At 34.3% G+C, this 17,053-nt stretch overlaps 1 protein-coding gene across 2 annotated transcripts in view; it reads left to right on the plus strand.

Annotated features, from left to right (window-relative positions):
* Positions 1 to 14,531, plus strand: part of LOC126880594 (transmembrane GTPase Marf) — a 39,419-nt gene extending 24,888 nt beyond the window's left edge. For both annotated transcript variants that reach the window (XM_050644550.1, XM_050644551.1), the window contains exons 7-11: positions 1,537 to 1,713; positions 5,272 to 5,619; positions 9,900 to 10,183; positions 11,755 to 11,935; positions 14,025 to 14,531. In XM_050644550.1, the coding sequence (XP_050500507.1) occupies positions 1,537 to 1,713; positions 5,272 to 5,619; positions 9,900 to 10,183; positions 11,755 to 11,935; positions 14,025 to 14,205 (1,171 nt within the window). In that variant the 3' untranslated portion in view covers positions 14,206 to 14,531. The remainder of the gene's footprint in view (positions 1 to 1,536; positions 1,714 to 5,271; positions 5,620 to 9,899; positions 10,184 to 11,754; positions 11,936 to 14,024) is intronic.
* Positions 14,532 to 17,053: the final 2,522 nt, after the last annotated feature.

Consider the following 17,053-nt stretch of genomic DNA (forward strand, 5'->3'; position numbering starts at 1 on the left):
TTATAAAAAATCGTTAAGAGTATAAAACCTGGAAAAACCATAATCTCTTTAAAAAAAATGTCGTACAACGTTATACAGTAGACCATTTTAAAGGTAATTTATTTCTATTCCTATTACGTGTACCATTGCATATACCTAAAGTTACGTAGAAAAAAGTTACAGAACAATATTTGCGAAATAATAAGGAAAATTCCTGAAAATTGCCCAAAATTGCTGTGAGTGGCGAACTTTGAAAAATCATATTTCGAAAATTATAAATTCTAATTACCTCTACTAAACAACATTTTAAAGAAGAAATATGTAGGTTTTTTTTCTGCAAAGCAATGTTTATACCTATATCCCCGTGGACAAAAGTTATGGGACAAAAAACAAAATTTCTTTCTTTTGGGTTTCTTTGTGCTTTTTCTTTTGAATATATTTTTGTAAAAAAAAGTATCATTGACTTTAAAAAGTGATATTTAGATATGAAATTTAACCAGGAACAATTTTTATGTAGATATGTTTGTACCAAAAGTGCATAGAACTCACCCTAATGTAACCTGTGCCCAGGGACTAATTCACCCATTTCTCAAAAACGCACCCCTTTAAATGGTAGCACTCCGCTGTTTTTTCATATATAGATATCCATTGACCATATAAAATAATAAAACCCCGTTAACGTTGTAGTTCCTTTTAGCTATCTTATTTTGAATATAATCAATAGCCTATTAACAGTCTAAACAATAACATATCATATGTTTTTTAATGGCATAGACTAGACGTCAATGAGCCAGACACAACATGACTAATATAATATCCTAAATAAAAGTTGAATGACTGTAAAGTCCATAAAATATCAATAACAAATAGTTGTATTATATTATGATTTAAATGCTGAAATTAAAATAATAGCTTCTTTTCAAAATTATCAGTACGTTTAAAAAATGATCTACATAATATAATTCGAACTGCTCTTCTTTGTATTATCTGCTTTTTTATTTAATTTATTTTTTAAATTATATATTTATAAGGGGTCGGATAGCTCAGGCGGTAGGATGTCTGACTTCCACGCAGGTAGGCCGGGATTCAAATCCCAGGGCCGCGCGCCGACGAGAACAACTAGACATTTTTAAAAATGTCTATAGGCCCCAGGTCGGCTCATCCTGAATAAAATGAGTACCTTCGGTAAAACCACGGGTAATAATAGGCGGTTGAAGCGTAGGACTTGCCCTGTTATATTCCTTGTGTACCGTAGGCCCGAGAGATAGCAGACTACCCTGCTATAATCGGGAGACTATTATTATACATATTATTTATATATATATATATATATATATATATATATATATATATATATATATATATATATATTAATAAGACGATGAAATCCTCAGAGTTCTACAGCAAAATCTTGTACAGGTCTTTACTTAATTCGATAGCTGCTTTGCTAAGGACTGTCCAAGTTGCTCACCACATTTTTTTTTTGTTATACTTATATATATACTTACGTTTGTTTGTTGCATAATGTTTTTCAAATGTTTAATGCGTTATTTTTAGCGAATTACGGGACATATTGGAAGGTATATTGTCCGATGCTTTGAAATTAAAAGAAGATAAATTATGTCAACGTAAAGAGTTAAATGACAAAATTAACTATACGGAACAGCAGCTAATGGTAGTAACTCAAGAAATGAAGAAAAAGATACACAGTATGGTAGAAGATGTTGAACAAAGGTAAGATCTAGTATTACTTTTTAACGATATCTATTTCGAATCTCTAATTCTCTTGACTCTCTCAAATTTTTCCTGACTTTCTCTAATTTTTCTTTACCTGACTCTCTCCTATTTTGTGGTATCTACTTCTAATTTTTCTGACCCTCTCTAATTTTTTCTGTTTCCCTCTTATTTTATCGTGTCTCCCTTCCATTTTTCCTGGCTCCCTCCTATTTTATCGTGTCTCCCTCCCATTTTTCCTAACTCCCTCCTATTTTATCGTGTCTCCTTCCCATTTTTCCTGACTCACTCCTATTTTATCGTGTCTCCCTCCCATATTTACTGACTCCCTCCTATTTTATCGTGTCTCCCTCCCATTTTTCCTGACTCCCTCCTATTTTATCGTGTCTCCCTCCCATTTTTCCTGACTCCCTCATATTTTATCGTGTCTCCCTCCTATTTTATCGTGTCTCCCTCTAATTTTTTCTTACTTCTTCCTATTTTATCGTATCGCGTGAGCAAACCCATTCACACACATTCGTGGGACTAAGGCCATTTGCACACATTCACGGGAATAAGCCCATTCATACACATTCACGTGATATTGTTCTGAAACTATTTTTCTTTGTGGCATTTATGTAATTTACTATTCTAGTTGGGAAATAAGCCACAATTTAACTTGAAAAATGATTTTATTGACGTTTCGACTTTTACTTCGAACGTCGTTATCAAAATACAAAATATTAATAAATTAAACAAAAATATTGTTGTTTAGTAAAAAAATCTTCTATACTAAGTTTACAATCAAGATGCAGTAGAAATAAACAAACCAAGGCACGTTAAATGTTACTAGGAGCACTCCTGAATATAATTTACAATGTATAAACTTTGTAAATCATAATTTGGGATTAACCAGTCACATACATTGTAAATTATGATTAAGGAGTGCTCCTAGTAACATTTAACGTATCCTGGTTTGTTTATTTCTACTGCATCTTGATTGTAAATTTAGTATAATAATTTAATTTAATCTTACTCATTCATATCGGCAATTCAGACATATATTATAATTATATTTAAAAATACTTTTTCAAGTTAAATTTTGGCTTATTTTCCAATTAAAATAGTAAATTACATTCGCGAGAGTAAACCCAATCATGGAAGTAAACCTATTAACGGGAGGAAACCTATTCACGGGAGTAAGCCCATTCACGGGAGTAAACCCATTCGAAGGAGCAAGTTCATTGTATTTGGTATGTAACATGTGTGAAATGCAGATCATGCAAGAATGTGTACTTGGTCTCTTCTGATCCAAATAATTAAAAAGGGTTTGGTCCAACCACACTGACTACCCTTCTAGATGTGCTTACGGACTTTATAACCACCAATCTGGTGAGGAGAAGAGCTCTTTTCCGAGCACCATACACAAAATAAAAGACCATGTTTTTCACTTCCAACGAGTTCCTTCGTTCTGTCAGAAGTGTCAAACTCATACGACGTTGCTAAGCATCTACAACGTCAGAGAATAGGCGCAGAACATCCCATCCACAGCATTCTCCCATTACACAGTTAGCCCAGTCGGGATAGCATTTGACCTTGCATTAGGAGCTGCCCCAAATTTTATTTTTCTGATCTTTAGGGAGGTTCAATATTAGTATAAATTTAAAATCTCGACTGAATTCCACCGTTGCGTTAGCCGCCATCTTGATTTTAAACGAGAACCGTTTTTGCTCAATATCTCCGCCATTTTCAATTTTTTGACAAAAAATGTAGAAACTGAAATTGTTGAAAATGCGATTTTCTATAATTTCATTTATTATAATTTTTTTCGTGCGGTCGATATTTTCCGAGTTATGACGGTTCAATGTTAAATCAATATTTAAGGTAGTACGTATGTGGTAAAGGTGCGAGCGTAAGACCCGATTGATTTTGTAGCAATTGTTTTTGTTCAATATCTCCGCCATTTTCAACTTTTCGACAAAAAGTGTAAGAACTGAAATTGTTGCAATTACGATTTACTACAATTTTTCGAGAGAACCAGTGGCGGGTCTACAAGGGGGGGAAATGGGAAAATTCCCCCCAACAGGGTCCAAAATTTAAAAAAAAAATTGTTGGAACATCACGATATATTAGCTGACATAAAACTTAAAATATCGACAGACAAATTCAACCAATAAAACCCGCTAGTTAATAAAATTAAGTGAACTTAATGTATATAATGTCTTTTTGTCTTTTATATACTTAGTTTGGTTGATGTTTCATTGGAAGTTTCAAAAATTGTATAAAATATAATTCTCTTTATTTTTGTTTATATACAATTATGTCGTAAAGTTAATAATAAATGAGACAATTCAATAATTAAGCTTCCCCTTCGCTTCCATTATTTTCCCCCTTAACTCGGAGAATATTGATCGTATAAAAAAATTGTGCCAAAGAAATTGTAGGAAATTGCATTTCCAACAATTTTCTTTCCCACCATTTATGTCGAAAAGTTGAAAATGGCGGAGATATTAAGCAACAACAGTTCTCATTTAAAATCAAAATGGCGGCTAATGCAACCGCGGAATTCAGTCGAGATTTTAAATTTACACTACTATTGATCTTTCCTAAAGGATATAATTATAAAATTTGGGGCAGCTCGGATACAAAATTCAATTCAATAATTATGCTCCCCCCACCACTTTTTACTATTTTCCCATGTAACTGGGAAAATATCAACCGCATGAAAAAAATTGTTAAAAAGAAATTGTAGGAATTTATATTTTGAACAATTTTAGTTGAAAATGGGGTAGATATTGAACAAAAACAATTGCTATAAAATCAATCCGGTCTTACGCTCGCGCCATTACCGCATACGTACTACCTTAAATATTAATTTTAGCAAAAAAATTAAAGAGATCAAAATTGTGTAGAATTTAATTCTCTTCATTTTGCACAGGTACATATTTGTTGTAAAACTAATAATAAACGAGATAATTCAATAATTCAATAATTATGCTCCAACTGTAACTATTTTCAACAATTTCAGTTTCTACACTTTTTGTCAAAAAACTGAAAATGGCGGAGATATTGAGCAAAAACGGTTCTCGTTTAAAATCAAGATGGAGGCTAACGCAACGGTGGAATTCAGTCGAGATTTTAAATTTATACTAATATTGACCCTCCCTAAAGATTAGAAAAATAAAATTTGGGGCAGCTCCTAATGCAAGGTTAGGCCTGTTATTCGTCTAACCCGACTGGACTAAGTACAATTTCTATTTGTACCAAAATACCCTACAAGTACTTCCAACATTACTAACCTATGGAAAATCATCCTCCGCGAGAATTCCTTTAGTAAAAAATAATTCGGTTCAGTCATTCTGGAGCTATTATAAAAAAAGATATAACAAAATAAAATGACGTTTATTAAACGTCATTCAATTTTTACTTATCGAAACCGTACCGGACACACTGCGTGACTTGTCGCATTAGGATTTTATAAGATTAGATAATATGTACTTAAAATTCAATTTGTTAACATATTCGTAGCAACCTTTTTCTTTTCTGTTACCATAAGTGCTTATTTGGTTTATGTTTTAGGGTGTCAAAAGCACTAAGTGAAGAAATTCGCAGATTAAGTACGTTAGTGGACGAATTCAACCTACCCTTCCATCCAGAACCATTAGTGCTCAACGTCTACAAAAAAGAACTGCACCTTCACGTCGAAACGGGGCTCGGTTCGAATCTGAGAGCTAGATTATCGACCGCGTTGGCCCTTAACATGGAAGCTAGTCAGAAAGAAATGACGGAGAGAATGGAAGCTTTAATACCCGAAAGTCATAAGATGGCGTCCAGCGTTGTACTGCCAAGAAGACAACCTTTTGAAATATTGTACAGATTAAACTGCGATAATCTCTGTGCAGATTTTCAAGAGGATTTAGAGTTCAGGTAAGATACTTCTAAATATTTTTATTATGTATATACAGATTCCGAAAAAGTTTATGGTTGGTAAACTGAAAGTCAAACAAGGAATGAACGTAGTTTTCCCCTTGTTGTCATATTCTAAATTTGAAAAAATATATAGGGAATAATCAGATTTTTTTGACTGACGTCTGTCATAATATTGGAGGTTAAGTATAATGTCAAATTATTGTTTTCAAATTATATTTTATTTATATATTTAGTTTATATTTTAACAGTTTATTTTTTCACCAACTTTACTTTCGCTGCCCTACCCTTGATTGGTCTTGTTGTATGGTAGGTTTAATTAGGAGCTAATTTTAAGAAATGTTGCTGGCTAAATGTGCACAGCTCACAAAGGCCAGAAAAGAAGAAGAATAAAAAAAATAAACAAACATCTTACGTAAACTTATATCGGACAATGTCAGTTTGAAACTTATAGTAAAGATAGTTATCTTTGTTTCACACTCTTAAAGACAAAGAGAAACAGTGTAGGCTGTAGTAGTTTTGGTAAATAAATATGTGTTTTTATTTGGCAACAGCGCTGTCCTGCCAAACTTGACGGTAGCGAAGAAACTAATATAGGTATGAGAAAAAAATTTGTTGAATTTGTTTGCCGTTAAGAGTAAACAGTGGCGCGTCATGAATATTTTTGTTTTTTGAAAGTTCTGCGAACTTTCAACAGTGAGGCAACAGTGCGTCGGCAATACGACAGTGACACTAACATCATACTATCAGAAATAATTATTATTATACTCATAGCCGCGCTAAATGTTGCCAAGTCAGTCATGTTCGATTTCTTGTTATAGAAAATCGATTTTTAGTAGATCCCATGTGACACAAAATCTAGGCAGGTGATAAAAAAATTTATTTGAAGAAAGTGTATTTTTTTGTTCTTCTTAATGGCGGTACAGGTTCCTTTCTGCAATATTTTATTTAGTTATAGAGTAATTTCCACATACTAACGTATTTCTCACATTGGGCTCTGTACCGCTATTCGCGGTGTGCAAGTACTTGGAAAGGGAAACGTGAAACGACCGTGCGCGAGTCGCGGAGAAATATTGCAACTATCTTAAATAATTCATATTGTCAATTGAAATTGTCAAATTGACGTATATTTCATACCTTCTGTCATTGAAGCAGAAAAATTATATATTGCTCCACAATATTGATATGATATGCAATTATTATACAGGGTGTCCCGAAAAGATTGGTCATAAATTATACCACAGATTCTGGGGTCAAAAATAGGTTGATTGAACCTCACTTACCTATATACAATAGTGCACACAAAAGAAGTTACAGCCCTTTGAAATTACAAAATGAAAATCGATTTTTTTTCATATATCGAGAACTCTCAGAGATTTTTTATTGAAAATTGACATGTGGCATTTTTACGACAGCAATATCTTAAAAAAAAAATTAAGTAAAATTTGTGCACCCCATACAAATTTTATGGGGGTTTTGTTCCCTTAAACCCCCCCAAACTTTTGTGTACGTTCCAATTAAATTATTATTGTGGCACTATTAGTTAAACACATTATTTTTAAAACTTTTTTACCTCTTAGTACTTTTTCGATAAGCCAGTGTTTATCGAGATATTTTGAATATTTGTCGAATCCACCACATATTTGTATATGGTTAAGTACGGTTATAGAGACCTGTTAATAATCTGAAAATTTATTTATAATTTACATTTTTAGGTATTTTTTGAAAAAGAAGCTACATCTCGATAAAAGGTGACTTATGAACAAAAGACTAAGAGACAAAAGTTTTAAAAACACTGTGTTTAACTAATGGTACCACAATAATAGTGTAATTGGAACGTACACAAACATTAGGGGGGTTTAAAGGAACAAAACCCCCATAAAATTTTTACGTAAATATATTGAAAAAGAAGCCGCATCTCAATAAAAACTGGCTTATCGAAAAAATACTAAGAGGCAAAAAAGTTTTAAAAACGTTGTGTTTAACTAATGGTACCACAATAATGAATTAATTGGAACGTACACAAAAGTTTGGGGGGGTTTAAGGGAACAAAATCCCCATAAATTTTTTATGGGGTGGACAAATTTCACTATAATTTTGTTTTAAGATGTTCCTGACATAAGAATTATACATGTCCATTTTCAATAAAAAATCTCTAATAGTTTTCGATATATTGAAAAAAATCGATTTTCATTTTGTAACTTCAAAGGGCTGTAACTTTTTTTGTGAGCACATTTGTACTAAGGTAAGTTAGGTTCAATCGAACTATTTTTGACCCCAGAATGTGTGGTATAATTTATGACCATTCTTTTCGGGACACCCTGTATAAAGGTAATTTAATTAATTGTGTTTTGAGTGCAGTACTGCATTTTAATAACTAATTTTATTTACTACATACAATTGTTCACGTTTTCATAACATAACCTGAATCTTATTTTTTCTTCTTACTATTTTTTTGGACTATGGCCTTGACAATTATCCAGTAACCAGGACTAATATAATTGGCCAATATAATTAAAAGTGCGAATAATAGTACAGAGCGAAGAAATAGGGGTCGCTTTGCCGAACTTGCACGGTCCCAATTCTTTATTATATTACGAATATGTGTGCCAAGTATCTCGACAATATATTCAAAATCACAGTCGCAATCTGGGACCGCATTTTCCGCGGTCTGTTGCCTCTTAAGGTTGTACCGGTGGGTTATGATGTCATTAAATGTATGACGTGCATTCCTAATTGTTTGACTTCTAGTTTATTGCAAAATTTGAGAGATACTAACAGAGATACTAGCATTACTTGTCCACTTATTAGACAGAGATCAAAATTATTAAAATTATCATCCTAGCCTCCTGATTGAAATCCGAATGTTTACGATTGATTTTATGACTGTTTAAAATAACATCTTCCATTGCCAAGTGTATGATAATTATCGTTTTGTACGAAGTTTTTTTCTTTTAAGTAATTTGTTTAATATATTTGTTTGCAAAAAAGTATATATTATAATATATATGTTCTACTTTGTTAATCATCATCATTATCATCCAGCCTTCTGCATTCCAAAGTTGAACATAGGCCTCCCCTAATTTCTTCCAGTTTTGTCGATCTTGGGCTTTCTGCAACCAATTCTTTTGACGTCGTCTGTCCATCGTGTAGGTGGTCTACCTCTACTTCTTCTATCTGCTCTTGGTCTCCACACTGTAATTTTTTGGGTCCACCTCCCGTCCTTCATTCTGGCTACATGGCCCGCCCAATTCCACTTCAGCCATGCTATTCGCTCTTTGACATCTGTGACGCCTATCCTTCTTATTTCCTCGTTTCTAACCCTGTCTCTCTGAGAGTCACTCCAAGTAGTGATCGTTCCATTCTTCTTTGGCCCAATCTAAGTTTGGTTGCGTCAACTTTGTTAATATCTTTTGGTAATTTTCTACTTTGGCAACGCTGTTCTTACAGAAACATACCTACGAAACGAATTGGTTTGGTGGTCCTACCTTCTTATATTTTCTATATCGTTTTAAATATGTTTCTATCTGTTGCTTCCATTGAAAGCGCATACCTACTTTAAAGTATTTCCTATACTGTATAGCTGAGATAGACGTGTAATAGTTATTCGACTGCCAAGAGATCGTTATACATACACTATACACAGTGCAACATACGACTTATGAGTTTTTTCAATGGATGATCTGTAACGGTTCGAGGGGAAATCGCTGGTACCTATGATTAATGTGATTCGTAATACATTTCCAGTGAAAATAATAACTCTTTGATAAGTGTTGGCGATAAAAATTTTTTTTATATGCGTGTCCGCGAAGATTATAACTCCCAAAATATTTATAACAAAAAGATTTAGTTCATAATAGATGCCGACGAAAACAATTATTTCCCTTTCTGTTTCTGCCGACGAAAACAATTATTTCTGAGAACTTTTAGTAACTATAATTTTCGTGGACCCGAAAACAAAATGATGTTTCTTGCTGATACTCCTCAAAAAATAAATTTTTTCGCTAACACTTTATTAGGGATTATAATTTTCACAATCATATAATCGAAAATAATATTTTTCGCGGCGTTCATTGAAAGTTCTACTCTTAAAGGCATTTTTCGGAGTTATACTTTTCGTAGGCGGCGGTGAAATATCTTTTTCAGCGGGAACAGATCTTTTTGCTTTACGAAGTAATTTTACTATGTTGCACGTGGTCGTGCATTGGGGCAATGAGTGTTAGGTTGATGCAAACAATTGCTTGCATATTTAACTCCTATTTTCTTGTTTTCTGTTCTAGGTTTTCGTGGGGATTAACCAGCCTTATTCAAAAATACGCCGGTAGCGGGGCCAATTTCCTAGCACTGAGAAACAAACGGGAGAGCCCTACTAGCCCCAATATTCCTTCAACTCCCACAGATGTCGTCGACGGTAGATTGCTCTACGCCAGCACCAGCATAGACGAGTGGTCGTTGCTCTCGAGGTTAGCCATTATGGGAGCCTCCTCGCAGGGCACAATGGGCGGCCTACTGGTAGCAGGATTTTTGTTTAAGACTATAGGCTGGAGAATTCTTGCTATAACTGGTGAGTATATAACTAGTGTGCGTATGTTAAATGTAGCTTATGAACCACTCAATTGTGTTTTTTATTAACGTTTTTTCTGTCTGTTTCTGTTGTTTCTTATCGTATTTCGGTCCCTCAGAATCCATGGAACTGTCTGAAATTTCAGCACGAGATTTTGAGACATTAGCATTAGATTTGGGTGTTTTAGCTTTGCACGATGACCAGAAGGGTTGACAAGTACCTGTTGATCCACGGGTATTTATTTCCCTCCACAGTATTTATAGGAGGCTAGGAGGGAAATAAATCCACAGTATTTATTTCCCTCCTATCCACCGATAAATCTGGTCGGGAATTCCTCTATCCGCCACCTGGGCAGATATTTATCATGGTTTATGGTATCATGGTATCAGATGTTCATGGTTTTAAGATTTTCCTCTACATCGTCTATCCATCTTTTACGGGGCCTTCCTCTTGTTCTATTTCCTTGGGGCTTCCATCTCTGCATTATTTCTAGGTGACCAAGCCAGTATAGTCTTTGTGACTTTACAGATCTAACAATGGCTGTGCTCTGCATTAGTTCATCCAGCTCAATTCTCCACGAACCATCGCTGTATTGGGTTCTAAAACATACTAAAACAATCATTTATATTTGATTATTTTGTACAATTTATTTTACAATTCGATCTTCTATTTAAGTATTACCAGACTTTGTTCTTCAATATTATAGACCGGGCCTGGAATAAATAGAATCAGATCGAATTGAACACATGAACCCGCCTCGAGTCCCTTCTAGGTAGTGATGTTGATTATAGTTACTTTCGAGTATTCGTTACAAATCGTTACTTTTGTATAAAGTAATCATTTACAGTATTCGTTACTTTGATTACTATGATTGCTTTTGTATTTGTGTACCGGTAATCATATCGAGAATTGTATTTCTCAGTAGGTAGGTATTTTGTATAGGCATTCCGATATAACAACGACCTTCACCGATCTGTTTAAGGGTAAAAATGATTTGATTACTATGATTACTATAGATATAGATCTAGATAAAAATATAGGGTTCTCGCATTCGATCTTTGTTAATGACATACATTACATATTTTACCTCCATTATACGTCCCTCTGTTTCATCTTCTATCTTCTCCTCACCCTCACAGTGTGAGGCTCTGAGGCTCACACCCTAAAACGATTTATACAGATAACCGTAACACTCGTAAAATACCGGTTCCGTCCGTTACTCGTTGGGATACGATTGGTAGAAAGTAATAAAGTGTACTGGTTGTAGATACAATAGTCGTTACTCGCTCTGATACGATTGGTACGAAGTAACGAAGTAATCAGAGTAATCAAAGTAACGATTTGCCTCTCTGTATAGTAATCGTTACTTTCGGTATTCGTAAGGAACGAGTACTTTGTAACGAATAGATACTTTTTCAACATCTCTACTTCTAGGGTCAAAACCGGATACTAGAAAGCCAGGACCGGCCTGCGTGCTGATTGGGTCGTAACAATATTGAACTATTACAAAGTGGTTGCTTAAGAACAATGTATATATAAATCTTTCTAAATAATTAGTTTCTCTATTTTAGGTGCAATGTACGGTTGTCTCTACCTGTACGAGCGTTTGACGTGGACAAACAAAGCAAAAGAAAAATCTTTTAAAAAGCAGTATGTGCAGCACGCCTCCAAGAAATTAAGGATGATTATAGATCTGACATCCGCCAATTGCAGTCATCAAGTCCAACAAGAACTAAGTGGTACCTTCGCAAGGTTAGTTTTATATCAGATATTAAAACAAGTTTTCAATTGGTTTTTCTCCTTCTTCTTCATGTAATAGGATTATGTCCTGTTTCTTCTGTTACAGTTTCTGCTGCGATCCGGAGCTCGTACCATCGTTTTTGGATCTTCATATGGGTCGCTTGGTGTTGGGCTTCTGTGTCTTCGCCCATTTCGCCATACGTTCAGGGTCCTCCGATCTACGTGGTCTCTCCACATGCGTCGTCGTGCTCTTGTCCATCTCACTACGTCTTGAACGCCTAGCTCTCTCAATGTGTCTTCGTTTCGTATTCTATCTCTGAGTGTGATTTAACACTTTTCATGAGCATTTTTCAGTGCGTCACAGTTTTTCTATTTCTTTCTAACGCATTAAATTGTATATGACAGAAAAAAAGACACGTCGGTGATTACAGACATTTATAACATTTATTCTAGTTATTCTAGTTGTCGATAGATGGCGCTATAATCGAAGAAAGAATTATTTACGAATTATATAATATTATATCTACGAATATAATCTGTACAATTTATAAGACTATGCAAATCAAAGAAAATACCATTTTATAAATGCAATAAACACAATTGATTTGTTTTTATACCAAATTGCAAATAAAATGTGACAACTGTCAGATTTAACTAAAATGTCATGTTAGAATAAATGTCATAAATGTGTATTATCACGGACTTACCTTTTTTTCTATCATTTGTGATGCACTGAAAAATGCTCATGAAAAGGACTCTACCTCTTATGGATCTTAGGGTTTTCATATCTGTTGTTCTCATTATTTGTTTGGTCTTTGTTGTCTCGATCCTTGTCTCAGCTGCGTATATCAGTACGGATCTAACACATGTCTTATAAATGCGGGACTTTGCTTTCGGTGCTCATATATTTATTCCATCAGATTATATCCCTCAGGAAACTAGATATTCTCGCTGCTTTCGTTGTCTTTTGTTTTGTTTCTTGACACAGATGCCTGTCGCTAGAAATTTCCACACCCATGTATCTACAATCCATTACCTGTTCGATTATATGGTCGTCCATTACTAATTTACATTTGTTAACACTACGTATAACTTCATCCATTATTAAATTAAATAGGCATGGACGAGGCTGTCCCCTTTTCTAATGCCGACATTGATTTTGATTTCTTCCGTCAGCCCGTGTGTGGTTTTAATTCGTGTTTTGTTGAATCTATTGAGCTCTTTGATTATGTTTCTATACCTTTGACCTATGTTCTTCTTTTCAAGGATACGTCCTTTAATCGTACTCTGTCGAATGCCTGTTTCAGATCTACAAAGCATGTGAACATGAGTCTATCGAATTCTATTGATTTCTCAACTAATTGTCGCATGATGAAAATAGACTCTATTGTAAATCTGTTTGGGCGAAAACCCTGTTGTTCTTCGGATACACCGACTTTCTTGTATATTTTTTGGGATAGAATTTTTGTCAATAGTTTTGATGTAGAATTGAGTAGTGTAATTCCTCGGTAGTTCGTAGGATCTGTCTTTACGCCTTTTTTCTAGATGGATATTGTTATACTCTCTCTCTCTCCATTCCTCTGGTTCTGTCATGTTGTTTACAATTTTTTTGAATAATGTTATTATTATCTCTACTATTATTTTTGTACCCCCGTGTTTAATTAATTCATTTGGTATATTGTCCGGACCTGGTGAATTTCTATTTTTTGATCTTTTGATTGCTTCGTGTACTTCTTCTTGGGTGATGTTGTCGTTCTCTGTTTCTTCTTGGTGAATGTTTTGTAGGTCATTTCTTTGTACTTCATTATTATCGTTATGGTTATCTGTGCACATTATAGACAGCGAAACTGGTCGTCCCATGGAAATAAATGATTGTGAGATCGTCTGTCATTGTCTTCACAATATATGTCTTTATCATTGTGCTTAACTTCAAATTGTTGTCTACAAAAATGTCAGGTGTCGCGTCAGTCATGCACGGAGCGAATACCCTGTCGTAATTAAAAAAAGTGTTCTTTTGTTATATTTCTCATATTGAGTTTCTTGTTCTGATGAATATCGAGATTGTGTGTTTGTTTTTTAATGGCACTAATTTTTCTTTTAGATTGTGTCAAGTCATAGATGATACCACCAGTGTAATGGACAAACAATTAGTAGAATTAGAACAAGAATTAAACCGTTTAGAAAGTGCAGGTAGTAAGGCTAAAGTATTGAGAAATAAGGCAAACTATTTAACCCATGAATTAGAACTTTTCGATAAAGCGTATCTTAGGATGACTCACTAGAAATGATATTTACCAAATTAGATTTTTGACTTTAAATATTGGTATTTAAATGGCTCAGTGTAGCGAGAATATGAAAGAAAAAAAATGTAAATTATCTATATTTATTTTGAAGAAACCTTAACAAAAACTGCAAAACAAATTTATTTACTTAAAAAAGAATCTGGTACTAACCGAAGTTGTTAAGGTTTCTGATTATTATCTTATCTTATTTGATCGATTTTTTCTGACGATACCTCTATACACGTAGCCTAATGTTTTGTGATAGAATTAACATTATATATTTAAGTAATTATACCTTATTATATATTACATTTTATTCAGTTAAACGTTTTTATATTCTGAAAAATCTAAGAACCTAGGATGTGACACTTCTGCAAACTCTGAAAGGGATCTGTAAATCTTAACTTGAACTTTATATCCTAAATGGATAAATCAAAACGTTTGTATACAACAACACTATATGACATTAACATAATTGTTATATACTTGCAAATAATATTTGAAATTTAATTTTTGGTAATCCAAATTTAATAATCTTCAGCAAAAAAATTTTCGGAATTTTTATTAAAGGAAAATATTTTTACTCCTATCACTAATCTTATCACTATATAGAAGTAACTTCGAAGAAGACCAAGAGTTTCCATCACGCATTTTGCTCTTTTCAAAATCATCCTCAATATTTAAGGATTCAGGTCTGGCGGTTTTTCAGTCCAGTCCAGCACAGCCGTAATGTTTTCTTATTTAGATGTCATATGAAGAGTACAGGGGAAAAACAAGAAATGTCACTTTATCATGAATTTCGGCTTTTCTCGCCATGTGGTAGCAAAAACTGAGTACTATCGACTAGACTATCGATTCAGAACAATAACCAGAAAGATCAGTCAATATGAATTTTCTAAGAATTTGTATCCAGGCGAAGGACCAGGATTGTCCGCACGCCACTGGACAAAAATAAGGAATGTTAGCAGTTTTTTGGCGCATTATTAAATTAATAAGTTAATATAGATTAATATTATATTAAGATTAAAGATTATAGACTAATAATTGCTAGAATTCTGCTAAGAATATCCTAATTAGTTTTTAGATATCATAAGAATTAAACCTTTATTGGTGTTTATCTCAATATGTATAAAATGTGACATTCCTTGTTTTTCCCCTGTACTCTTCATATGAGGTATGGGATAAGGCAGATAACCAAATTGTGTTGAGATGTTGCTTAAACTATACATCCAATTGTGGAAAAAAATTCTTCTATCTAGAGGATACTTCACTTGTCTAGTAATATTGAACAGAAAATGGCTTTCATCACTGAATATTAATTTTTAATCCTCGTTCAGGTCTGCAGTTTACATTTTTTAGCTCTTGTTGGTCGTTTTTCTTCATTGCAACAGTCTTAAGTTGTTTATGTGTAGTGATGTTGATTATAGTTACTGTCGAGTATTCGTTACAAATCGTTACTTTTGTATAATCATTTAAAGTATTCGTTACTTTGATTCGTTACTTTGATCCCTCGGAGGAATTCCTCATTGACACAGGACTTAGACAAGGAGATCCTCTCGCCCCCCTGCTGTTTAACTTCGCACTGGAACATGCAGTAAGGAAAGCTCAGCCACAACTGACAAATGGATTTGCCGTCCAAGGATCAAAAATACTATTAGCCTTTGCGGATGACGTGGACACAATTGCACAATCCACCAGAGATGCAAAAGAAGTTTTCACCCTATTCGAGAACGGAGCCAAGGAAGTTGGTCTTAAGGTCAACGAGGACAAGACCAAGTACATGGTGGTTACGAAGAACCCAAGACCAAGGGTTAGACAAAACGTAACAATTAATGAATACAATTATGAAGTCGTCAAAGAATTTAAGTACTTGGGAGCGATCATAACATCTGAAAATAACTATGAACAGGACGTGGCAGCCAGGATTATTGCAGGAAAAAGGGCATATTACTCGTTAAGGACCCTACTTAAATCAAAAATACTCTCAAGACCAGCAAAAATAAGAGTATATAAGACAATAATTCGTCCCACAATAAGGTACGGAAGCGAAACCTGGACTCTGAATCAGCGGGAAACAACAAAATTACTGGTACTTGAAAGAAAGATACTGCGGACTATCTATGAGCCTTGCAGAGAAGAGACAACAGGAGAATGGAGAAGAAGACACAATGATGAACTCCAGACAATATACGGAGATGAAAACATAGTACGCTACATTAAATCAAACAGAATACGATGGGCGGGTCACGTACTAAGATCAAGTGACGAAAGACTTCTAAACGCCACATTCTGGGAAAGGCCCGATGGAAAAAGGTCAGTTGGTCGCCCAAGAAAGAGATGGAAGGACGCAGTAGCCAGCGATCTACGCAAAATGGGAGTACAGCAATGGGAAATAGCTGCTCAGGACCGACAACAATGGAGGGAAATAGTAAACGCGGCCAAGACTCACATAGAGTTGTAGAGCCAAATGATGATGATGTTACTTTGATTACTTTTGTTACTTTTGTATTTGAGTACCGGTAATCATATCGAGAATCGCATTTCTCATTACATATTTTGTATTAGTATTAGTAGGATACTTTGATTACTATGATTACTCTTGTATTTCAGTACCGGTAATCATATCGAGAATCGCATTTCTCAGTATTTCGTATAAGTATAAGATCCGACATAACGACCTTCACCGATCTATTTAATGGATAGAAATTAAATGATATGTAATTGTTCTGTCATTGCTGCTCCACAATATCAGTAATCTTAAGTAATCTGTTTGCACCAATTAAGTGCCAAAAACAAACCCTTGAAACTCTAGACGACGTACCCTAGCAGTAACCCTGGGCACCCAGGT

The sequence above is a fragment of the Diabrotica virgifera genome, chromosome 2 (genome assembly GCF_917563875.1).
Source record: "Diabrotica virgifera virgifera chromosome 2, PGI_DIABVI_V3a".
NCBI lineage: Eukaryota > Metazoa > Arthropoda > Insecta > Coleoptera > Chrysomelidae > Diabrotica > Diabrotica virgifera.